Source organism: Asterias amurensis, chromosome 2 (assembly GCF_032118995.1).
Source record: "Asterias amurensis chromosome 2, ASM3211899v1".
NCBI classification, from domain to species: Eukaryota; Metazoa; Echinodermata; class Asteroidea; order Forcipulatida; family Asteriidae; genus Asterias; species Asterias amurensis.
In genome coordinates, this window is record NC_092649.1 from 14,160,746 (window position 1) to 14,188,084 (window position 27,339).

General features: G+C 38.2%; 1 protein-coding gene across 2 annotated transcripts in view; it reads left to right on the forward strand.

Annotated features, from left to right (window-relative positions):
- The window catches only part of LOC139950794 (uncharacterized), an 80,802-nt gene that overhangs the window by 7,143 nt on the left and 46,320 nt on the right, over positions 1–27,339 (forward strand). Inside the window, exons 2-3 of one of the 2 annotated variants that reach the window (XM_071949619.1) lie at positions 8,814–9,223; positions 24,423–24,497. In XM_071949619.1, the coding sequence (XP_071805720.1) occupies positions 9,006–9,223; positions 24,423–24,497 (293 nt within the window). In that variant the 5' untranslated portion in view covers positions 8,814–9,005. Of the gene's footprint in view, positions 1–8,672; positions 9,224–24,422; positions 24,498–27,339 lie in introns of those variants that run through there. The other variant, XM_071949611.1, reaches the window with a different exon arrangement.

Consider the following 27,339-nt stretch of genomic DNA (forward strand, 5'->3'; position numbering starts at 1 on the left):
TCCTATATAAATTACATTCTACAATAAACGAACCTGTGAAAATATCATAAATAAGCATTTTTAAGGTATCGCCGAAAATCTGGAGCGGTCTGAGGTATCTGGGCAGGAAGAACACACTCCGTATGGAACACAGTCTGAAAAAAACGTTTCATGTAGAAACCTCCCCGCCACACCCATCCCGCCCCCTCTTTCTACATGGGTGTTACATCTCCAACCCCGTATAATAAAGAACACCCAACACTTTCATAAAAAACATCACCTCTTAATTGACTCTAAATGTTTCTAATTGCCGCCTATTTGCCACCCTGATAAATTCGGGAGGAAGTTTGGGATCTCGTGGGGGATGACATGGACGCAGAGGTCATTAGAGGCGACTTCCTCCACGCGTTATCGAATTATCATTATGATGGACGGTGGCCCTACCCCCCAACAATGTCTGGTCTCATTTAACCTGATCATTTCCATGTGCATCTCAATGATCTGCTGATCTTCAACTTGCCAACCGTATGAAGGGTCTTTTCTTGTTAGTTATTTTAAATTGGTTATAGGTGGCATTTTTGTCGTTAAAATCTTGATTATTAAGGCCGTCCACTTCTCCTGAGATTACGTCGGTGTTAATTGCTCCCAGGTTATAACAGCCATCGCTAATATCCTGAGCAGAAATAATTTCCATCTGAAACAAATTCAAACTGAGAACGAATAATTCGCCCCCAACAAATGAATAATAAAATCGCTTAATTAAATCAGATCGATTTAAACATGAGGCAGTTTTATTTTGTTCTGCAGAGAAACGAGGTGAAGCCGAGATCTACTGATATAGTTTGACCTTAAAGCTGTCTTTAATAATCACCAGGGGATTTTAAAGACAAGTACAGGATAATTATAAACTATTTTTATCGAGTTTAAATCTAGGGGAAAATGTAGGCCTATATATGCCCCCAAAGCTCATAGCAGAAGTGAAGTATTTACCGTCTGAAACAAAACCATTGGTTATTTCGATCGCTGCAATTGAATTTAACATTAAGTTGTCGTGGCGCGCCCATCTTGATTTTCCTTCATTCGAATTAATGTAACCAAACAAAGTGGAAGGACAATTTAATAGTCTGGTTCTTTTTAGTCAATGGATACTAGCATCCATTACTGCTGCTTAGATGCAGAGAACATGACCAAGATGGTGGCAGAATGATAACAATAGTGGCTATCATATCAATATTTCTGTCCTTGTATCTGTCTGTGGTTCACTCTGTATTTAGGCCCACTATTTCTCTGTGGTAAGGTTTAACCCCCTTTTTACAATGTACCTTTTTACTGGTGACTGTTTTTTATGTGAGCAAAATGACCAAATGAAATTCTCCGTATGTACAGGGATAATAAAGGTTTATTGATTTTGCTCTTGAAACCTTTCATAATAATTATTGGCCATAAGTTACTATAGGCGCTATGTGTTTCATTATCTGGTTCACCTATTGTCGTCAGCACTGTGATTTTTGTTTACAGAGTACATGCGGGTGTGAGTTGTGTTTTGGGGTGAACATTTCCGTGAGTGATGTCCACAACTTTAATTATTTTAATAAAACGCAATGCGAATTGGCGTGCGAACAGAAATTGTATTTTGCCAAAACAGCGTCAAGCAATAAAACAGCAGGTCCGTGTGCCGTGCTAATGGAACTCTTCAATTGTCTCAACACCCGACCGCCTCACCTGACCCCCAAATAACTCGGTAAATTTGTCTCCTCCTCGAGCAATACGAATTAGAGAAATCGAGGCCAAGTTTGGAAGGGAAGGGGTAATTTTGTAGGTTAAAGCATGGAGGAATATGGTTAAAGGCACTGGACTGGACACGTTTAGTAATTGTCAAAGACAAGTATTGTCACTTGGTGTATCTCACAACAAACTATGCATAAAGTAACAAAAGAATGAACATTTTGCCTCCTGGTCATCGATGTTGCAAGAGAATAATGAAAGAAAAACACATTTGTTGCACAAATTGATGTGCTTTCAAAATGTCAGGCCTGGAGTTTTTTGTTATTTGAGTGAGAAATTACCCTTTCTCAAAAACTTCGTTACTTCAGAGGGAGCCGTTTCCCACAATGCTTTGTACTATCACCGGTTCTCCAGTGCTCGTTACCAAGTGAGTTTTTATGCTAACAATTAATTTGAGTAATTACTAATAGTGTCGAGTGCCTTTAACACAGTACATAAGCATACCCTGGTTTTTCAAGCACGGAGATGAAATCTGGGGTACGACATGTACATGTAATTTCATGGAAACGCTGCCGTGAAGACACCTCGATCAAATTAACGAGGAGGACCGCTTTATTAGATCTGGAGGTTTTCTGCGTGTTATCCCGATTACAATAATCCGCCGCGATTGGACGGAAGAAAATGCTCCAAGCTAGAAAAATTCATCCAAAATTGAAAAGAAGCGTGGGCTGGTGAAATGCAGAATAGTTTTAAAGGAGATTATGATTTCGTTTTATTTACATTCCCTGGTCACCCCTCCCCCTTCTTTAAAATGAATTTAAGTTTTTGAAAAAATGCTAAATTTAACGAGAACTATTCAATTTAATGTATCCCCATTTTATGATAATTTCGGTGTATTTACTTTTAAAGGCAGTGGACACTATTGGTATTTACTCAAAATAATTATTAGCATAAACCTATTTTGGTGACGAGTAGTGGGGAGAGGTTGATGGTATAAAACACTGTGAGAAACGGCTCCCTCTGAAGTGCTATAGTTTTCGAGAAAGAAGTAATTTTCCATGAATTTGATTTCGAGACCTCAGATTTAGAACTTAAGGTCTCGAAATCAACCATCTAAACGCACACAACTTCGTGTGACAAGGGTGTTTTTTTCTTTCATTATTATCTCGCAAGTTCGATGACCGTTTGAGCTCAAATTTTCACAGGTTTGTAATTTTATGGGGTTTTTTATGTTGAGATGCACCAACTGCGAAGGCTAGTCTTTGACAATTACCAATAGTGTCAATCACTGCCTTTAAACAACAACACATAAGACCGCAAACTATCGGTACTCCACACGCAATTCGTCAAATCCATTTTTGAAACTACAACGACAGGACAGTGTGAATTTAGTCATTAGATTGCAGGACCTACAATTTTAATCATTTATAATGAGTTAAAAACTTATAATTATTTAGCCTCATTGAACCTTGGCTTTTACCACCCTTTTCCCCGATTTGATATTTGCCTAGTTGCGTCACACCGCGCGTCAGCATTTCATGCTCTGCTTTTTATTGGATTCGATTTATCTTTCGCTTCGGTTGCGATCTGATTCCGTCTCAATGCCAAGGTGGCCCAACGGACGGCTGAGTCGTATGATACGAGGATGGGACGGATGCTCATTATTCAAGGCATAATACAGAGGGTTTGTTTATCAACAAAATAAAATAAAATATGCGTATATATTTTGTTTGATTTGTTTCTAAATGACTGCGCAAGTAAGGCAAGAGAAATACAACTTATTGTGAAGATAAATACCGGCCTGTTTGCTTCGTTTTTGAAAGGGCAAGGGCACCAAGGCATTTTCTCCTCGGTAAATGGCACCCTATGAGGAAATTATGATGTTAACTTTTTACTGGAGCATTTCAAGGGCACCAAGGTTATGACCAATTGAGGCAATCACCTTCGTTGCCTGAGATATAAGGCCTGAAATAACACCATGACAAGAAAAACTGTAAAGCGCACAAATCCACCAAAAGGTGCCCACGGTGCTAAAACAAAGGAAGAGAAAAATAATACAAAAGGGCAAGGGACCGAGAAAATAACTCAACTAAAGGCAGTGGACACTATTGGTAATTGTCAAAGACTAGCCGTCACAGTTGGTGTATCTCAACATATGCATAAAATAACAAACCTGTGAAAATTTGAGCTCAATTGGTCATCGAATTTGGGAGATAATAATGAAAGAAGAAAAAAGCACCTTGTTTCACGAAGTTGTGTGCGTTTACATGGTTGATTTGGAGACCTAAAGTTCTAAATTTGAGGTCTCGAAATCAAATTCGTGGAAAATTACTTCTTTCTCGAAAACTATGGCACTTCAGAGGGAGCCGTTTCTCACAATGTATTATACCACCAACCTCTTCCCAAATACTCGTCACCAAGAAAGGATTTATGCTAATAACTATTTTGAGTAACTACCAACAGTGTCCACTGCCTTTAAGAATAATGCTTATGCAGTGTGTTTTATATGGACCTTTTGAATGGGTGAATAGTATGTTGAGGTTTTAATGTGAAGGGATGGCTGATTCCAATGGCACTGCAACAGAAAATGGTCTGCCTCCTTTTGCGGCGATGTGAATTTGCTTCTTTCACCCATAAACGGCAACTTGAATACAGACAATGTGGTTCTTTAAAACAAAACAGTGTCAAAGAAGAATGCGCAGTTCCGACCCAATTCTTGTAACAATTTGCATCTCTGATGGCTAAATTTAATTTATGTTCATGTTAACCAAGTTGAACTGAGTTAAGGTATATTACTTTAGTATATTTTGACAAGCTGTCCCGCCTATAGGTTATCATTGAGGAAAATAAATTAGCTGTTGTTGAGAGATAATGGTTTGGAATCAATTCTAACATTAGAAACTGCACACATTAAATATAATGCTGCGCCATGAGCATCACTTGTGGTGGATACCGGCGCACTATAAGTGTTCATATTATTATTATTATTATTATTATTATTATTATTATTATTATTATTATTATTATTATTATTATTATTATTATTATTATTATTATTATTATTATTATTATTATTATTATTATTATTATTATTATTATTATTATTATTATAAACCAGGTGACACACACAGCTTGGGCATGGTATTACAAACAAACCCAACTTGTTTGTAACTCTTCCATAACAATTGTATACAATTATTATTCACTTCCCTTGAAACTGTAATGCTCATTTTTCAACTATTGAGGTAAGATTTCAAGAAAGTAAAAAACATTCACTATTTTCTGACCGTCGTTATTAGATCATGAACTATTGTGACTTCCTTTACTTCTTTCTGAACCCATAATGCATTTCTCCAAAATCTCTTTCGATAAAATACTCACTAGAAGTTTATAATGTGTCCTTTCAGATGTCACCGACCATTTTTGTTATGAGTAATGACCGAAAACAATTCTTTACAATGTCCACGATGTAACTTTCCCCTCTATTATGATCATTTTCATATCGTGCCTGTATGACGACAACAGCCTGAATTATTATACAAATCATGCCCCCACGGTCTTAGGAAAATCTCTCTCCAAACGTAGCAGGTGCATTGGTCGCCACCCAGGCTCAAATCACGAACTTCTCTGAACTATTTATGACGAGTCACGAACCGGGTAATTGACGAGTATTGTTGCTGAACTAGTTCTAAGTGGACGTGCGCCGACAAAGAGACAAATTGATGCAGTTAACAACATTACTTGCTTTCATCATTTAATTAACTCATACATCGCTATATGACTCTTGATGAGCCATTGACTCGATTTGCTTGGAGTATTTTCGTTTGTGATCACCAGCGGCCTTAATTCAGTATTTCATATCTCCTTGTCCGACAGATGATGAAAATGTCATTACCTTTACTGTCTGGATATAGATCTTTAAAGGGTAGCCCTATGTATGTTTATGACGTTTGGTGATTAGACTCTAAAAATTAATGTCAATAAAAACTATACGTGGAAAGGAATACAGCAGCAGCTTTGTGTAGCAGCCTTTACTGCATTTTTTAGAAATATTTTACTGTGAAGTACGGCTACCGAAAAAACTCAAGCTTAGATTCCCAACAAATTTTTCAAAATATTTTTAATAAAATTTTAATAAAAATAAGAAGCGTTTACAGTGGTCAAGCTTCTCAGATTGTGTATTCGTATTAGGAATTATTCTTCCAGCGCGGAAATTATCGCTCCAGAATTGTGATATCTGAAGAAGAAAAAAACAAGGAAAAAAAATCACAGGTTAATTTTATTGTAGTATACATAAAACAATCTCGCGGTTCCAAAAACCCAAGGTACACATAGCCTCCAACATATACCTTTGTCTGTCACATGGGCAACATCGGGTTACATAACGATATTTTAAAGCTGTTTAAAATATTTGCACCAGTGGGGACATTAAAGTGGATTTTTATTATTTGACGACTGTCTTTGCAGTAACAAATAAAATCCCGGACGATGCATGATGACACGTATTTCTAATACCCTGGTTCCTTTTTACGTCGGAATTAATGTGAAGTGGGTGGGTGGTTGCGAGTCCACGTTGCAATAAATTCATTGTTCTTTATTCATATATACATTGATAAATGAATGTGGTCCTCGCAGCTGTGAACATAGCCTACCTTTATAATTACATGAATAATTAGAAGGGAAAAAACGTAAAGAAACATTAGTTTCCAGAACGTTATATTCTCCGTGTGGCAAATGAAAAGCAATTATACAAACACTGCTTCCAAATAAGCCCCTACTATACTCGAGTATATATCCAATGTTGATTAAAGACAATTGACACTTTTGGTAATTGTCGAAGACCAGTCTTTTTACTTGGTGTATCTCAACATATGCATAAATTAACAAATCTGTGAAAATTTGAGCTCGTTTGGTCGTCGTAATTGCGAAATAACTATCATAGAAAAAAACACCCTTGTCACGCGAAGTTGTGTGCTTTCATATGCTTGATTTCGAGACCTCACATTCTAAACTTGAGGTCTCGAAATCAAATTCGTGGAAAATTACTTCTTTCTCGAAAACTACGTCACTTCAGAGGGAGCCGTTTCTCGCAATGTTTTATACTATCAACCTCTCCACATTACTCGTCATCAAGTAAGGTTTTATGCTAATAATTATTTTGAGTAATTACCAATAGTGTCCACTGCCTTTAAGGAAATCAAAGGTATGGCTTAGCTTATACATTAATATTTTTGAGAAAATAGTATTAGCTGTTCTAAACAACTTCCAACCAAAATGGACCGATAGCATGACTTTTCGACCCTGCAGAGTCGTTCATATGGTCGAAACGTCATCTTCTTTTTCCCCCTTTTTTTCATCAATATTTTTGAAACATAAAAAAATGATTTTTTTTTTAAATTCTCTCCTCCGCGTGACAGACAAAAAGCAATTTAAAAACACAAACGTCCAAGTACCATACTTGATAATATTAAAGACCAAAGTAGATTTAAGACATCAAGGGTATAAATCTAACAGCAAAACGTCAAATTATACATGGACGCTTTGATTCAATATAGGATGGGCGTGTTAGAAAGTGAGTAAATTTGGTATCACCACGGTGCAAGCCCGTCCTCTTTGTCATGCCGTGCACTCATTTCGTCTCCTTATTTAATATTATCGATTTATGAAGTGCCAATTACTTACTCCTGTTTAAACCTTGGGAGGCCCACCCTCATCCTCACGAAGTCACACCTCTGTGTCTCACAGAGAGTTCGTCTTATTTGCATGATCAAATTGTTCTTTATGAAACGCTGTCGTGAACACAATAGAACAGTTTTCATGCGCTATGGATACCTACAAATATCGTTTGTTTGCCAAATACCAAAGGTGTTGGCCGACCAGAAAAACAAAACTGGGTTGTTTTGGGTGATAGGGCTTCAGCCGAACACTTCTCGTTTTTTGTGGGGTTTTATTTTCATCTTCCTCTTCTTTTTGTTGGGGGGGGGGAGGGGTCGGTGGTATTTTTATCGTATGTCTTATATAATTATAGGCCTATGTTTTGTTGTGAATAAATTTATTTCGGGAAAAAATTATATCGTGGAGGAAAAAAAATCATGATTGTTAAAAGTATTTCTATACATCCTCAAGACGAGTCATTGCGATTAAAAAATAACGTTAACTTTGTATCTTTGGTTGTGTTTCTATTAAAAATTACGTGTATAAAAAGTATCATATGGTTTGATTAATCATAATATTCACAAATCCAGAACACCATATAAGTGAATATTGTAAATGTAACAGTAAGGTTTCATCTTGTCATATTTTAGCGTTATTTTTTTTAGTTCAAGTTTGGAAAATGAAAACAAAAGTTGAATAAGAATATAGTTGTAGGCAAAACAAAAAAGCCCGATCATGTAGAAAATAAGGACAAACATTATAACGAACATTTTTAAAAAGATGGATTGCGATTTTGTTCTAAATACTTTTAAGTTTTTTTGTTTTGTTACTACTATTATTATTATTTGTTAACTACTCACATAGTCAGATGCAGAATTCAAATCAATATTTGGTTTCTTAAAATAATTATGCACCTCAAGTCTCTATCTAAACGCTTTCTATCCCCCCCCCCCCCGAGAAGTGCGCGTAACACATTTTTATTTTGGCTTGGCCTTGTTTAAATAATACTTTGCATTTTGGCGAACGAGCCTAGGGGCTAATCTGAAAGGTCAGATGTTGTCCAATCAAAGTATCGCTAACATGTTAAGGAATGTGTCCTCTTTATTTAACATCTTCGCTGATTGGTCCGTTGCCAGTAAATTTAGAAATATAAATATTCATGAGGAGATTAGGCCACCGCCACTCAAGTGTACGTGTACGTGTTTATTGAGAGAGCATAATGTGGGATTGCAATGCATAGCATCGTACAGTACATGTACACTGCATGCACTTATGTATAGGCGCGTTTGTTATGCATGTACCGTACATTACATGTGAAGGCTTGTGCTTGCGATAACAAACGTCAACAGTTCACAAGAAAACAGAGAAGTTTTCCGCGATGTTTCGACTACATTTCCCATTTTCATAGCAGTGGACGCTCTCTAACAGTACAATGTTTCTCTTGGATTTTTCAGCAACAATTCGGACTCAAGAAGGGGAGTGAGAAGTCTTCATTTTCCCTGTCGGTGACGCCGTTATCGTCCATTCTCGGAGCAGCGACTACACAGCGTTTGGTTGTGTGTTGTTGAGATCAAGAGCTTCCCCCGAACACCGTGTGCTGTGCTCCGGTCGGTCCGCGGGTTCGACCATCCAGTCGCCGAAGCAAGATGGCGTCTGCCTGGGTGACCACAATTCGAGTGATATGGTGGTGGTGTTTCTTCGGTGCTGTGGGCTTCCTTGGTCGGGGTACCCTTACTGAAGCCCAACAGCAACCTCAATATGTTCGATGTCCCGAAGTATGTTCGTGTTTAGGAGAAATGGTGGATTGCAGTAAACGACAGTTGACGGCTGTGCCAAATGACATACCACACTGGGTCAAGATTCTGTAAGTATTTTCACTTGTCAATCACATTGTAAATTAAATAGTGTTTATGCTTCTCATTTGTCAGGGAGGTTGTGTCATTTCTAGAGCATCATCCCCTCTTCAATTGGATATTCGTGTGTTGTAAAGTTCGTGGCATCAAACAAGATATAGATTGCATATTTATATAATATAAAGTAAATGGCTAAGAAACTAACAAACAACAATCATCAAACAAACAACAAAATTGAACAACATGAACAAGGGCAAAGTGGGTTAAAAAATGGTCATGTTTTCATATTGTTTGTTGTCTGAAGAGTGTGATGGCTTTGCCAAAATAACATTCAGGAATTGGAAAAGAGACAAGCCTTCAACAAGCTGACTGACAGTTTCACACAAAAGTTCACGAGTATGGTATGGTATTTTGATACTATTCGTTCTAACGTACTTCCACAATACATCACAGCATAGTCCCTAAATTTCAACACACCTGGCCGGAGTGGCCTCCGCTCCAGCCAGAATCTAACGATCCCTCACACTCACAAAAGGGCATGCAGGGGACCGGTCCTTCTTAGTCGCTGGTCCTCGGTCCTTCTCAGTCGCTGGTCCCTGATGATGGAACGCCCTACCAAGTTATATTCAAAACTCCAACACACTCCAGACATTCAAGAGTAAATTAAAAACACATCTGTTCTCTTCTCGCTCATAAACTTACTTTTTCGCAGCCCTCTTACCAGCGCATTGTTTCTTTGTAAATGGCGCTTTATAAGTCTGAAGTTTATTATTATTTATTATCAATGTATTCAACCAGTGGCAGATGACACATTTATATTTTTGATCATAGCAAGTGCACTTGATTTAGTTATTACTTTGCTCTGGTCGCCATGGTTGGATTGTCAGCATATTTTAGAGAATTTATTAAAATGTAGGCCTATCTTTTCATTTGCGACAGCATTGGTTTAAGACACAAAACATACATGTAAAATAGATGCGATAACGTAACCCTCCTCCATCCTCCTTGTGTCCGTTGGGAGGAGGGTGACGTTAAATCAATATCACAACTAACCACACAGCGAATATTTTAGTGCTCTTTCCCAACACTCTTGAATGACATAAACACAGCAGACCGTCCACCATAATTCATCCAACATGAAGTGGTAAAAGTCTGCTGGAAACTTTTGAAGGGGCCATAGACCAGAGCAACTGAGACCATCATAAAAGCCGGTTTAAAGTCGATCGCCAATGGAAATTTTGACGCATGACATAGTCATTGCTGAGGACTTAAAACTGTGTCCTTTTTTTTTAATCTTGCGTTAAGATTTCCAGCAACTGACCATCGCGCGACCGACTATAAACTGGCCTTCACATGCATGGCCTCACTTTAATTCCATCCCTGGAAAATGTGGAACCACTCCCTTCTTTGTTTTTATAATTACAAAAAAAAAGTTGGCAAGGCACCACCTCCCCTCCACCCTCCAATGAACACTCGTTTTGAAGTACTACAAATTTTCATTTGATTCGTATTTTAGTGTTAAAAAAACTAACATGTATTTGTAACCAATTAATAGTGCTGGGCGAATAGTGAAATTTTGTTATTCGGATACCGCTGGCCAACTATCCGAAATTAACCGGATATTCGAATAGTTTTTTCACCGCTAGAGGGCGCTGTTCGTTTGTGAATGAGATTTTATGGGCGGATTGATATTAGTTTAAAACAGTGTCACTCGGTTCATTCATAAAAATGACCGGATCTAATTTAAAGATGGCGATTTGCCTTTTCTTTTGATCGTGATTGACTCTACGTGAAGGAAAACTTTTGTAATCTTTGAACAAATTACGTCAGAAATGTCATTGTTTTAACTCTTCGCGGAGGTGAGCAAAGTTAAATACTTAGTTTATGCTGTATTATGCTGTCTTAATAGAAGTTTCATAAGGATTCTGACAAAACATTCATATCAGTTGTCGCCCGAGGTCTGCGAATATTCGGATAGTTAAAGAATATCCGGTTACTCGGTTGTAATTACAGAATTATCCGGTTTGTAAATAGGTATTCGCGCCCTATGCGGATATCCGGTTAAGAAAAAAAAGGCATTTGCGGTTACGGATGGGAAAACCTATTCGCCATTAACCAGATATTCGAATAATTCGCCCAGGCCTACCAATTAATAACCGTGTGTACTCAAAATTTAACCTGGATGTTTTGAGAATTACCTCAAGGACAACATTCAAGAACCACAGTTTATCTTGAAGTCTAATTTTGACTGCTTTGAGGTTGAGAATGCTGCATCCAACTGCCACTTTTTCAATTTTGATAAAAAATATTAGGATTTGAATAAAGTAACTTCGGTACAAGTAAACCTTGTTGGGGTTTAGTAATGAATGGAAAGTGACAGTCACAAAAAGTCTAAACTGTTATCTGTCTGAGGAACTCCATAGCTCAAGTCAAGTGGAGCAATTTGCAATATTTGCACGAATCTATGTAGACTATCTAGACTTTCCATGATAGTAGTATCCATTATAAAAGAATTGTGTTAGGTAGAACGATGCAGATGGAACAGTAACACCAATGCAACACCTGGGTAACACCTTGGTCCTTTGGGTCTGTTGTGCTTGAGCGTCTGTCCTTGAGCAAGACACTTAGCCACAATTTTCTCCACCTAGATGCAAAGTAGACACTGTTGTTAGTTGGGAGGGTAGCTGGTTCTAGTGGTTCATAAGTCCTTCAAGGTTTTAAAATGGCTGCCTTGATTCCGGCGGTATGACTGAAGTGGAACTCTTACAGTTATGAAAAGTTTAGGAAAAGTATGGAAGAAAGAAAAGGTGTAGAAGACAGCTGTGTAAAGTCGCTGAATATCAGTCACAGTTTATTTTTCTTAGCTTTGGTTTCCATTTTGACAATTTGTTTGTGCAGAAATTTGGTATGGATGTTTTCAGTCAATCATCATCTATTAAAACTTTTTGCTTTGATCGTGCTTGATAAGTGTCCGAATTGGGCGTAAAAAAAACAACTTAAAGTCATTGCACTCTCAAGTCATATTCTCTTTTTATTCAATCAAAACAAACTCTGGAATAATACAATTACTACAGTACAACAATTATGTGGATTTGTTGTCAGAGGCTGGGATATTCCAACATTTGTGAGTTACCGGCACAACCAATTTTATTTTATGGAATACCCATTGCACATTGTTAATGTTCCAACATTCTAACGTGTTCAAGTGTATGGCATCCTCACCGATAGCATTGCTGACGAACCAAGCAACTGGGGTCAATAGCTGAGTGACCTTTTGACCCTTATTTCCTGGGCTGTGCTTTCATTGTGTAGAGGTGGGGCAGCAATAAAATTACCCAATGTGTAGATCATGTACCTGTACCGCAAACACGGCCCTTACAAGCTCTCTTGTGATTGCTGGCATTCACGGAGAGTTATAGCTTTATTCTTCTGCCCTAAATTCCACACTGCCTGCAGAAATAGTCTCATTTCTTTACTTGGTGTTATGTTCAATTGTGCTGGGATGTCAGAGAACCAATAACGGCTTCCCACGGAATCTTTAATGATACAGTCTTGAACTTTGCCCGACAGGGTAGATGTGTACATTCTCAAACACTTGCCCACTGAACCCAACTGGAATTCCACTATTTCACTCTTGATTGTGTTTAGGCATGGGGGCAGAAATCAATGGTGTAAGAAACCTTTATTGGAAAGGCTGCAAGTTTGCAGTGTATCAGGCCTCAATACCAACATTTTTGTATGTTTGAATGTTTTGAAATATTTACATGATTTTTTTTACAAACCTTTGTCTGGGGTTGTTTATTGCTGCCATTTTGAGTTGTTGTTTGTTTTGTTTGTTTTTTCATGGGGTGTGCAAAGAGGTTGTTCATCCATCAACATTTCTGCACAAATCTGGACAGTGCACTTAAAAAAAAGCTCTCTGTTAATATTCTATTTGTTTGTTCTTGGTGACGAATCCACAATTTGTTCACACCTACGTGAAGGATGGACTGGATATATTTATAACTCGCTTGTAATTGCCGCCTCACGCTATAGTCCCCTTCTCTCGCCAATCTAGGGTACATTTTACCGATACTAATGAAACATAAGTGCAGACACAACATCTGAAGCAAGCCGTCCCTGATCAGATGTGCATAAACATAAATTGCCATTAAAAAAGTGTAGGCCCCCCTTAAAACTCACCTGTGTAAACCTAGTGCAGACGGTTAATGGTGCCATATTTCACCTGACTTGTATACATTTTGTCATATTTATGCACACCTTACTTTTATTGCTTTTTTTTGTAATAAGTATTCTATTTTCTCCAAGATTTTTTTTTTTTTTTTTTTTCGGTGGATGAGTTTCAAGTACCCCACGGACTACATGTTAAAAGCAGTTAGTAGTTGTATTGAGTGATTATTTTAGTAATAAAGATCAGACATTTTGACTGCAAACATTAAAGGGAGATTGACTTCCAGTGCAATTCAGGTCCATCAATTTTTGGGGGGTAGAATGAATTCTAGTTGCTGTATTTAACCTCAATCAGTCGACGAAGTTGCGTAATATTAATGAAAGACAAAAATACCCTTGGGCACCATGTTCACACGAAGTTGTGTGTCTTCAGATGTGTGTCTTTAGATTAAGAATTTGAGGTCTCGAAATCAAATTCATGGAAGAAACCTTCTTTCTTGAAAACCACGTCACTTCAGAGGGAGCTATTTCTCACAATGTTTTATACTATCAACCTCTCCCCATTACTCGTAATCAAGAGTAATTATGATAGTAATTTTTGGAGTAAATACCAATAGTGTCAACAGCCTTTAAATGTCACCGTAGTTATTTTTAAATGACTTATTCCCACACCTATTATCATTAATATTATTCATAGATGTAAGGATAATAATTTGCTAGATCTAAAACCACACGGACACCATTAAATTACTGTATACTGCAAACATGGCAGACTTCCATCGTTGTCCTATTTAATGGCGATCCTTCATCGATATGACAATTTTATCACCCAGCCACCATCAGTCCAGGAATTTTTAATGTACCTTGGCCTTTCACACCTTGCAACTGAATGAGTCCATGTATACCCTCACTAAACAAAATTGAAGTCCAGTTGCCCAACATAAAAAACCAGTCAAGGACTTTGTTTGTTTCACAGGAGTTGTGTTTGAGTCGCTTGCCTACTATGCTCTTTGGAACATGCAGGCGAGGATCACAGTGGGTAATTGAAGTGTCGCATAAAATCATAAAAAATGCAGAGTCCAGTTTGAGTCAGTGTGCTTTCTTGTTGAAGCTGGTAGTAAGCACACTATCAAATTGAACTAAATATTATAAGTTTGCCCCACCCAGTTTTGCCAGTTTTTTATCTACATGTGCCATGTTTTGTGCAGGTTGAAAACAAAAAACCTAAAAACAGTAATTTCATTATAAACAGTATGTAAAAAAAGACATTCACATTACCAACAAAGCTGAGGGTGTGTTCAGAAAATTATTTACAATAAAAAAGTAAAAATTATCATTCATCACTATAAAAATGTATTTTCGTATATATCCGTACTGAATATATTCAGTACGGATAATTAACGAAATTAAATTGCTCTCGTCCAGGTGTGAAACCGTTAGGCCCCTACCCTCTGAAAACTTTTGAATTAAAAAACTCATAAAAAAATTCTGTTAAACGCCTCAATTGAAAATTTGTGCTTGTTCAAATAATCTTTCTTTTTGAGTTGTATACAAGTAAAGTAATTTGGAAATAATGTTGCTGGTACATGTTTATCGTAAGTATGGCTAAGTGCCTCGTGAAGAACCCTGTAATTTTGATTGCTCTTTCAGATAGTATGTCTCTTTGAATTGTATACAAATAAAGTAATGGATGCGATACAGTTAAGGTGAACGATATTTCAATTTATTTTGAAATAATGTTGCTGGTACATGTTTATCAGAAGTATTGCTAAGTGCCTCGTGAAGAACCCTTAAAACTTGATTGTCACGTTGAAATGCCAAGATGAAACAACAAGACAAATATTGGATAAATTCAAACCCTAGCCCTTCCTATAAATCCTTCAAAATCATCTTCCGATTCTGGAAGATTGCACAACCAACCCCAAGATGGGTGCCCTTAGTTACAATTGTACCTTTCCCAGTACATACTGACCACCTTTACTAGACCATGTCAGTTTCCCAAACACACTACGATTATTCAATGGCTGCTCCCATCACAAGCCCTAATGAAATTTGAACCTTGGCTGTACCCCCGACCCACTGCCATCTTCTACCCAGCAGGACAGCCTGAATGTGTGAGATGCCACGGCCTTTATGTCTCGCTGGGATGTAATTCTACAAACCCGTCAGTTGGCCTGGCAGATTAGCATGCATAGGATCAGTCAATAACAAAACAAAATACGATCAAATAAAATAGTCCTTTCTACCAAATTGGCTTAGAACTTGCTGTTATTTTTTTCATTTTTCATTTGGTAGATCTGCCAGTGTTTGATTTTCAACATTCAGCACCAACAAAATTAGGCATGCTTAAAAAAGCATATTTTTATGTGACCACAATTAGGAAATATTTTTAAATAGTCTGTTTAATTGTACAGGTACCAATGTACGGTTTGAACCCACATTGCATTTTTAAAATACACATAAAATTGTGAGCCAAAAAAGTTTTCAAAGGAAACAATTTATTTTTTAAGATTTTATCTTTTTAAACAGCATGTTGAGGTAATAATATCGCTTAGAATAATATTCAAATGCGCAGCACATTTACAATACTCACTTACATGTAGTCAAGGGCCTTGTTTCTTGTAAAACAAGGCCTACATGTACACTGTGTAACTTAACAGCAAAAGCATCAAGATAGGTATCTCTGTAGACAGGAAGGTAAACCAAAATGAGGCACAGGCATTTTCAAGGTCAATTTTATTACCTGTACACGTATTTAAGTGTGCTGCCTAATACTTGCATGCAGAATTCACTTTGAGGGATGATCGAGCAGTGTGTTCTTGGTTTAGACTGGAGGTCCGGTACGCTCCAGTTGCCGTGCATGTCAGTTGTTGTTGGCCATGGCTTACGGCGCTTCCTTCTGTGCAGTCGTCCACATTAGCAGTCCTGTGAAATCATGCAGGGTATTATGATGGGCTGGAGAGTGGGATCAGACTGAGAATGCACAATTGTATACGTGTTATAGGTATAGGTCACGGCAACATTCTGATCGGCAAGGTTTGCCAGGCCTCAACACCTGTCTTAATGGTGGGGGATTGTGACGGGCAGTGGTCAAATTGGGGAGATACGGAAAGCAAGAATAAGCCCAAATAAGCGCCTAGGAAAACATGATTTTAAAGTATAAAATGGAATTGCCATTTTGCGCCCACTTTGAAATGCTCAAGGTTTGTAGTAAAACTTTAATCAGACATTTTAGTTTCGTACGCCTCCAATTTAATTTGTTTACGGTGAGAGAAACAGAGAAATTCCCGTTGTTCCATGTCAATCAGTGTGTAAGTCCTGGCCAGGTGAAGTAAAGAAACTGCCGAGCAATAGTCATGCCAGATATTTCAAGGCCTAATTTCCACCTTTTTACCACCGTGGTACATGTACGGGTAGATTGTAAGAAAGCCGCACAACCTCTATTACTGATCTCCCCTTAACCCTGTACAAGGCAATAGCAGCTGTGAAAATACGGCATAACTCGCCACCTTGTGGTGTTCCTTCAGAGCGGGGAATCTCAAGCCCCTCGTCAACAGGATCGCATTTCATTTTCACTTTTTTTTTGTTTTCTCTCTCTCTCTTTCTTATTTCTCTGATTGTTGGGTCTGATGCCAATGCCAGCGTTATGCCAAAAATCCAGGACACATGGTCCACACATTGCATTGATGTGGTATGCCAGAAAAGTAATAGAATACATGATAAAAGACCCTAATAGGGTCTGGTCCTGGTAAGTTTGTCATTCAGAATGGTCTCCACTTGCCATCACTCACTTCACACTCACTTCTCAAAGAAATTTGAAAACTTGAATAAATTAAATTTTTGTTTAAAGTCAATCTCAGATCATTAGTAGTGTCCTTTATATGAAAACTACAGCAGGATCTCATGAAATGTAGAGAAGACTAAAACCGCTATTAGAGCTTTTGATCAAACCACAATCGATAACATGACACAAATATTCACATTAATGTTCCCTGTCCGATAAATTGGAATTGAATTGATTTGACTTGTCGTAAGATACTATTGGGTTCTTTGCATCGAGGGTAAATAAGAACTGCAACTAATTTTAAATCAAAAGCAATTTGTTTTGTTAATCAATGATAAGGCAGGGGGAAGTGTGAGCAGATGTAAAAACTGGAACTGTTATAATTTGTAAAATCTAAATCTGCCTAATACTTTGTACAATTGTAAAGTAATATAATAGATGTTAAATTTGCAACGGGGATAAGAATATTAATTTTGTTTTAATAAAGTATTTAACTTCTAAAGTACTTTTAAGTACTACCTTTTATAAAGGTGCCAGCGGAAAATTACATTACACTATCCCGAGTATAATATGCAGGAAATTATCGCTGTGTGTACAATTATTCCTGGTGGTAATGTTGTGAGCACACAAGTACCCGCTGTGGCATTGTGTTTGGTGACTTCAGGTGAGCAACTACAGATTGCCGTTGTCGATGTATGCCAGCGATTAAGCTCTGGCCCGTTTTGTCATGTGCGCCACACTATGAATAGAAAAATAGCGGGTCGGTGAGGAATTTTGCACATGATCTTTGCATTTCACCCACTTAGAAATTAAATGAAAACAAGTGGTAAAGGATGATGATAGATTTAAGTGTCAACTGATGAAACACATTTTGTTGGGAGGAGGGGGAATAAGTGTTCACTACAAGTGTACCCTTTAAATAAAATATTATTTGTCCGTATAGAAAGTTTTATTTGTTCTCACATCTGTATGAGATTATTAATGTATTTTGGTGTCTGAATAGAATTTTTTCTTTTATAGAGCCATTTCAGAGTTAATGGTGCGTACAGACTAAAAGTGATAATAAATGTGTTATGATGCGTATGATAAAGCATTTAAAACCACACACTGCTAAAATAAGGCACACTTGGTAAAGGGCTTCAAAAATGTAAAAAATAATGACCAATCCTTGGACATAAATAATGGACACATTAAATTTGATTTTCAATGTTAGAATAGGAAAGGGAAACATTTTGTTTGGTGGCTTCTGAGGTACATGTAGAGTCAACAAATTTAGGTAGATATTTTAAGACGTTGATACTTATGAATGCCCCCCCCCCCCCTGTTTAGATTCTGAGCCAGCATGCAATGGTAAGTGTGACTGCTGCTGTGCTAGGGGATTTGTCCTTCAAATAACACCAAGCCAGTATTACATGAGATTCTTTGGCTCATTAGATATTCATGATGCTGTTGGGAATAAATCTTTGTTTACCTGGGCCCACCATTTTCTCATCGGCAGAATACACACATCTTCTCAGGTGTACACAATGTAGGTGTAACCCCCCCCCCCCTCCTCCTTCCCTTTTGTCAGTCAGTGTTGCTGTGCATGCAGAAAGACAAAAAAAAACAACCCCCACCTTTACATTATGGACAAACAGCAGTTGACTGTAAATGAACACAGAACAAGGAACAACAGGGACTTGCGCAAATAATGAAGTTGCACACCTGTGCACATACTTGTGCCGTGCCATGCCTTGTGCATGGACATATATCATCGGAGGTAGGCTAAGTTATTGCAAGATGCTGTGATATGACATCATGCATTATTTAAAGAGGTGAGGGAAAGGTTTCTGCTAGCACATGCCTGTATCTTGGTTTACGGATACTGGGTCACAGCTTAGCTTTGTAACAACGTATTGTAGTTATGAGTTGTGAGCACTGTATACTCAGTACTTTCCCGAGTCCTGTGAAGTACTGATTATTAATAATACAGTGCTAACACACATCCGATATACCTGTGTATGGGTAAAAACCAAAATTAATATTCTTTATCCACGATGCAAATTTAACATCTCTTATATCATTGTGGTACCCGCTGCCAAAATATGGGATTCGAACTGCCTGTAGCTGCCAGGCAACCTCGGTAGTGGAGTGAGTTGGAAAGACACTGCTCTAGAATTGCAAGGGTCGTGGGTCGAATCCCACTCGTGTAACATGCCTGTGATATTTTTTCACAGGACTCGGGTAAAAACCAAAATTAACATAGTTATATGAAAACGAAAAGGTACATGGCTATGGGGTAGATCTGATAATAAGTATAGGCCTGTATGCTTAGTTTTTAAAAGGACAAGGGCACCAAGACATCTTGTTTCGTCTCCTTGGTAAAGGGCACCTCATGAGGAAATGGAAATTGTAAATTTCTACTGAGACAATTTTAAGGACACCAAGGCATGACCAGTGGGCATGGAGGCAGTCGCCTTTGTTGCCTCCGTGAAATGGGATAGATCTGATCATCGTAGTTCGTCCTGTGTTCTCCGACCTCATTTTAAATCAATTAAATGTCATCACCTCGTGTGTGCAATGGATTTAAATAAAAAAGAGACTACACAGTATGTATAATTTTAAAACGAAACAAATCTGACAATCACTTGGTGTATATTAGAAAGGGGTCTGCAAAAAAAACTTGATTGTCCATCTCTCTGCAAGTCTGACCGTGGTCTGACTTATTATTTTTTCTTTACTGGCGAAAGAAAAATGGGTGAGAATGATTAGCATCCAAGTGTCGAAGTTGATGCGATCCTGGGAGCTGAGCCAGCCCCGGTAGGGTGGCCCCACTGTGATGAAATGTCAACAGAACACAATCTGTAAGGAAAAATGGATTCCTTGCTGTTTGGGGGCAGGGACAGTATTGCGGAGTCCATGGTGCTATGTCTGTGTTATGAATCAAAACATGCTCGTCCTTCCCATTGTGTTTTCATGAAAACTCCCCGTGCCAGATTAAAAAGAAGAAATAATACTGGCGTAGTTACACTGCCGCAACTGAAAAAATCTAAAATGCTTGCGTAGTGCAACGCTTGAGGAGCATTTTTTGTGTGTTGATGGGTAGTTATTGCACAGCTGTGGCAAGGTGTTCAAACCAGAAAGTTGATGAAAATTAAATTACAATTTTGCAACTCATGTTTTGGGGAAAAAATGGTCCAGGAAGAACAAGTTTTCTGGCTTTGTTTTTTGTTTGGAAAATGATACTGGGTCATGGAAATCTTCACCAGAATGTGTCTGTAAAAACACCATGATTCTTTTACTGGATGTAGGCCTTTCATGTCTGTACTGCTTCATGTAATTAGGGCAAAGCGGTCTTTTTTAAGAGAAAAATCCTGCCGTTTGTAACTCAAAATAAGAAGTACATTGTAGTGTCCTGATAACTTCAAGACACTTCATAATTGCCTCAGTTGAAAGTTTTAGCCCCTGATCCTGAACACAAGAAGCACCTGATGTTTTTCTCTAATAGAAGAGATACGCTAGAGGCAAGCTCACTTGATATGATACAAAGTATTTCTTAAATCCAGTGTCAAATCTTGAATTATATATAAACTTGTTGTATCAGAAATGGACTTGGAACTAGTTTGATTTTGTGTTTATGCAATAAGCATCACTACCAAAGTGTGAAAATAACAGATTAACTTTCATGTTGATTGAAAAGAAGGCAAGTTGTTGGTTCTAAAGGTGCCATTGTTATGTATACATCCTTCATAAGCACTGCCTTTATGAGGTAAAATGATGTTTTCTCAGTGTCTGTTTTATGGAGGTACATTCTAGGAATACATGTACACTCGTTGTAAAAGTGAACTGGAATCTAGAACTAACTGAGTAACTGACTGTGTATAGTGTACAGTAGTCTTCCTGCAATCCCGGACGGTGCACCTGGGCATGCAAGCTAGGTTTTCTGAAGTATTGGGGAGCAATTGTAATGCCAATTGCCCCTACTAGCCACCTCTGTTTGCAACACAATTAAACCAAAGATTGATTGTGTGCCTGGTGGAGCAAGCCATTGTACGAGTTGATCGCTTTTCGCGCCCTCCAGCAAGTAGGCTTTTGTTGGCCCTGCCCTAGTAGCTCAAGGGTGTATTTTGCGCACTGTGTATGGGCTGACTCAAGCGTTCTATTGTGTCTTTCAGTTTGGGTTTTTCTCTTCAGCAAGCAAACTCTAGTATGGATGGGAATCATGGAGTGTTCCATTGGCTTGGATCAGTCCAGTAGGTTTGAATAGCCTGTTCAGGAATGCCTCAATTGCCTCATTCTGTGTTGTCGTTTCATCATAACAAAAAAAAAAGGTTCTTCACTCAAAATAGAGAAATATAGCCTAGGTGTTAAACACAGTGCCTGGTGGTTATAAATCAAGTTGTCATTTTAACATTTCGGTGCCAGGCAGATAGTAATCTGAATGATGTGTTTCACATTTTGGTGAAGAGAAAAGAAAACCTTGAAGTCTGAAGAGAAAAATTGTGTGACCATTGAGAGGGTTTTAAAGGAAGTCGACTCCATGGAAAAGTTCATTTGACCCTTCAAATCCCACTATTTATCTGATTGTGAATGAACATCCAGCGCTCGATAGCCGAGGGCCTTCGCAGGAAAGTCGGTCAATCCTCAGAGATTTTACTCCACACAAAGAGCTTAAGTAGAAATGTGGTAAAAGAAAGTAGTCGTCAGAACATGGGAACCAGTTGCAATGCTACTGAGTGCCTTTGAAATATATTCATATCATATACTTACGCAGAAAATTTATGAGTTGACCAGTACTTTTTTTTTTAATGTCAAACAAAAATACTGAAATTCAATTTCCCTCTGAACACAAATCAAATTAGACAACATGAAAATGGAATGATACCTGCCCGTATCAATCAGACTCTCCACGTCATGGGGTCAGCAGAACTCTTCACAGGTGTTGTAATTGACAGTTATGGGGCGCATAGCCACATTTCATAAAATCTGCATGTAGTTTTTTTTTTCTTGACTGGCATTGTGGGTAACCTATTGGCATGATGACAGGTGTGAAAAAGCTCGGCAGGAACAAAACAACAGAAGAGCCGCCTTACAGTTTGGCGGAACCCCTTTACGGCGATCAGACAGAAACTATCCAGTCCAAATCGGATTATGCATGTTTCTGGGTCGTTTCGCCGTGCCATTATGTGCATTTTGGCAATGTTGCAAATATTTTGGCCGCTCGCCTGCTGGTGTTCACGACTGCGGTGGCATTTTTATTTAATAAAATATTAATACTTACTCGTAGCAAGGGTGACACAACTGTGATATTAGATAAACAGACTCGGGTTTTATATAGATCCTCTTGATGTTATAACACAGATTTTCTGTTATTGTTTTTAATACTCAATTGAAATTTTGTTTTGCCATCGCTCGGTTTCTGTTTAGTTAATACTTTCGTTCAATTTAACACTTAAATGTGGAATGTTATCACAACATTTGTGGAGGCTTGGCAGACTTAAGTTGCACATTTCTTGTACCAACGTAGACTTTGCTATTATTGTTAATACAAACTTAATTATAGGCCCTTTAACAACTTAGAAAGGTGCACTGTCTTAACACTTCCAAGCAATTGCTCGCTGCTAACAAGGTTTGCATTCCTCCATAAAGGAATGTAAAGTGTGAAGTATTTTCAGAGATGAATTTAGATGGGACAAATGAACTTACTACAATACAACCCATTGAAAAGTGTCAGCCCAGAGAAAAGTGTCAACATTTTCTAGCCTTTCTATTTGGTGCAATAAGCTACATGTAGGAAAAATTGTAAAGTGGTAAACAACTGCAATGAAATCCAACCCAGTGATTAAATTGTCCAGTGGTAAACAATGCAATGAAATTGGCCTCGGTGGTATGGTGGTATACTATGTGTAAGAATGCATTTCTGCCACCTTCCACCTTTGTATGTTGTTCTACTTTACCTAGGTAGGCTCCGCGCTAATCCATGAGGACCCACCCTATTAAGGGATCTGGCACATGGGAATTCTTTATTGTTTGATCAGGTGGCCCACCCCCTTATCCTTCTGATATTTACCAGTGTACAATTTTAAACTCTGATCCCCTATCCAGAACCCTCCCCCCCTCAAATCCAAGCACAGAAAAACAAGAAAATCTATACAGTCAATAACCGATAATAAAAGATTGGTGTGAACATCTTGTTAGGGGGTGAATAGGTTTAACCCTAATGCTTTACCATAGGGTGATCCTTTTGAATTGGAGACAATGAGGCAACCACTAATAGAGGGACTGCTTTGGTAATTAGGTGTTCGCTCCATTGTTAGCTGATTATTTGTTCATGGTTAACACCTTGGTTTCTAGAATGAGCACATACAGGGATGTTGGCTCATGGCTCAATTAATGAATTGCCTTTCTTTTGTGGGGTAGCTGCCTGGGCACTTGTGCAGAACAGGTGCAAATAAATTAAGTTGATATGGGGGCTCCACCGACAAAAGTTTAAGATCCATAGTTTTTGGTTTATGATACCATATTGATTAACTTTGAATAGCTGCCTGTATGTGGAAAGTATTATGGCCAGTTTAATTAACTCTGATAAACTTTAGACGTTAGGTTAAAGGCTGCGTTTGTACTGGGGTCAGACACTGAATCAACTTCCTCGCTCGTCCTTTTCTTAGCATTGGCACTCTTTAAATGTTTTAAAGATCTGTTGTGCACACTCTACAACTTCATTGCATTGCTTAGTAATTCCATGATCCGTAAATCCAGTGTAATTCCGCCCAGATTTGTCACAAAAAGATCAGATGTTTGTATGTATCCACAGTCACTGTCAATGGAACATAATTGTATTTCTCTATGCCCCCCAATTTCCCCACAAACTAATTCAATTATGTGCCATGAATGTTAAACATTAGCTAAAAACAATATGGAGTCTCTTGATATTAAACTGTAAGCAATGATCTGAAATGTGTCTTTTGTGTACACAACCAGTAAGATTTATTGAAAATGTGTATCTAGCGTGAAAATTAACAAATTGAGCATCAATCATTCAATCATTATATAATATTTGTTAAAATTATTAATACTTTCATTTTTTATAAACATAGGCCTTCAAAGACGTTGCTTTCTCCCTCCCCCCCCCCAAAAAAAAATAAAAAAATAAAATAAAAAATAAATTTCCCCCCAAACAAAGGAATTGTGCTTTATAAGTTATTCATCACACATCAATTCTGCCATTTTGATTTATTGTTCTCTCTCTTTCTCTCATTTGTTTCCATTTGCTGCAGGGATTTGAGCAAGAACCAGATAACGGAGTTCCCAACTCAGTGGCCAAGCATCAGCAACCTGACCAGGCTTCTCATGTAAGTATCTTTATTACAGGCAAAGAACGCCTTTGGTGTTTGTGGAACTGCTCGATTGTTTTAATACTATTCTGTGAAAATTTCATTTCAAAAGATAGTGTTTTGAGATGTTGCCATGATCTAGAATGGTTTTGTCTTCGCAGGAAGACTGATCCGTAATTGGAATGCACAATCTGAGAAACGTTTCATGCACGAAACAATTCTCTGATTGAATTTTGTTTAATCCCTTTCTTGAAAACCACATTCCTTAGAAGGGAATCGTTTCTCAAGATACATTATCAATAGCTGCACTGCTTCTTACAAAGTAAGTTTTTTGTGGTCTTAATTTTTCAGAGTAATCACCCTGAAAAGGTAGGCCTATACCCTCCTTTTAAGTTTAAGGCAATCAACGAGATGTCATCAAATGCGGGAAAACTCATTTGTTTCCGACCCCGGAACTCTCCTCTCTGAACTCCCCACTACGGTGTATATTTATTATTTACATCTTCACACCTTCTTGTTTACTACTGCCCCTATTATCACCAGCAATGTGTTTATTTGCTTGGTAACTGACGACTCCCCATTATTGATGACATTATCATGGTTTTGGTTTAAGCATCTGTCTCTTGCTTTATTTTTTTTATTTTGTTGCGGAACGGAGCACAACAGTCAACACTTCTTCCAATCTGCTACTTGTTTTCTATGTTGAGTCTTTCTAACCTGTCTTTTACAACATGTACGTGGGCGGGAATTAAATTCAGACTGATTTAATGTAATTTTATTTTCTGAACATGGGCTATCTCACGCAGGGAATTTTATTTCCATATTCAAGAGAAATTCTGTCTGTTATCGGACAAAGCGTACTTGTCTCTTCTTTTTGTTTTTGATTGAAATGATTGTTACACTTAACAAAAAGACAAGGAAGACAAAGACAGAAATTAAGGAAAACTAAAGTGAAATTAAAAATTTAGGTATTGAGTCAAAGTGTCTTCTTTAGACCCTCCCATTACATAGTGAAAGAAATAAACCTCATTAACTTTTATAATATTTTTGTAAATTGAGGCCCCATCGCATTAATTTTTATACTATATTATTTTTTGTATTGGAGCTCCTGCCCCATCCTGAGGGGAAAATATTCAAGTATGGATGCAGGGGAGAAGGGTGGACCCAGAATTGCATCGAGTGATTTCATCGACAGGACTTGCACTTTGTGATTAAGACCACTCAGATTTACTCCATGCTCTGATTAAAAGCGCCTTCTATATGCAAGAACGGTGCACTACAATCAGCCAGGGGGCAGGCAGAACTCTATGGGATGAGCCAGTTTTAATCATAGTGTGGATTAACATAATGTCACGCTTCGGGCCGTGCTTGTGCACTCTCCTCCCGCGCTTAGCTCTTCTTCGTCTCATCCCCCCCCCCCCTGTTGTGTATGTGTGTGTAGCTTTCCAAAGCCATTGTTTATGACCGTGGACTTAGCCAGCACATGCAAGTGGAGCGGTTTGCCCCCACTACTGTACATATAGAGGGGAAAGTAGAATTAGCGTAAATGATTTGGGTCATCTGGCTTAGTGGATAAATCTCGGACATCCTGGTGCTTTAGGTTTCTAGAGCAAAATCGCAAAGGCGCATACTACAGCGAGTTTGTGTCTGTGCATAGGATTTCCAACACGGCATTTAATTCAGCTGTTCATATATTGGTCTTCCTTATTGCATTACACTGTATTTAAAAGAATAAATATGGCAACGGACATCTACTCCAGCTCATTAGCTTGAGTAACTTATTTCAACGGCAGTCTTTGTGACATTGTGTCAAAATGAAAAATGACCCCCAAATGAAAAGCCAAGACTGACCTGTCATCCAGTAAGACTGAGACAACAGAGCAAAGAAGTATGCTTTAGTTTCCAAACCCCAATTGAAATTGAACTTATAAACAGCACATGACGAAGAGCCTCTTTAATGTGGCAGACAATCTATGGCAAAACCTTGTAAGATCTCAGCCCTTCAAACTACAATTAAGGTGAAAACAAAAATTTCTGTGTTGTAGTCCATTTTATCTGTATATTGGATCATCATACATGTGTACAAACAATGTAAATAACAAAAATATGTTATCACTTAAAAAGGTTCCAGTCGCCTCCTTCCATGCGGTTTAGCTCTGTATGGCACCTTTCAAATTGATGTGTGAAATGATGAAATTCCCATTTTCCCATTTCGCGGCCTGTTGGTCCAGTTTTGTGCCCCCATTGTCTCGCATCGGTGAACACTTTACCACTCTCTCTCTCTCCCTCTCTGATCACAATCCCTCAGTTGTCAAATGAATGGGAAAGCGATTATTTGATTTGTGGAGTCATCTGGGAAGAAGACTTGACTTTGGATATTCAGCCCTACTGTACAGAAAGGACATGCCTCCAATTAACCCACCGCACACGCAACAATTGTCGTGGTGCCCTGTGCCTTCGCTGTAGTGCCTTTGCAAAATTACAATACAAATTTACCATTTCATTATGTCATTCATGTAGTAGAAGTGCCCCTTGTTAGTTTTAATTTACTTACACCAGATGAAAATTGCTGTGCCCTTTCCAAGTCCGAAACTCAAGACCTGTAAGGAGACTGACTGTTAATAGTGAGGCTGGTCAGATTGTACGATCACAAAGGTCACAGGGTCAGTGGAGGTCAATTAATAGGGTACATGTACATGTACATGTATTTTATTTAATAATACAACTGCAATGTCTAAGCCCTGCTTAGTGTTAAACCATCTGCACTTACAGCATCCTGTAAAGCGTGTGACTCTATGGACCAAAAGCACAGAATTCCGTGGTAAGCAGAGCCATGAAATTGGACCTCAATCACAAGAAA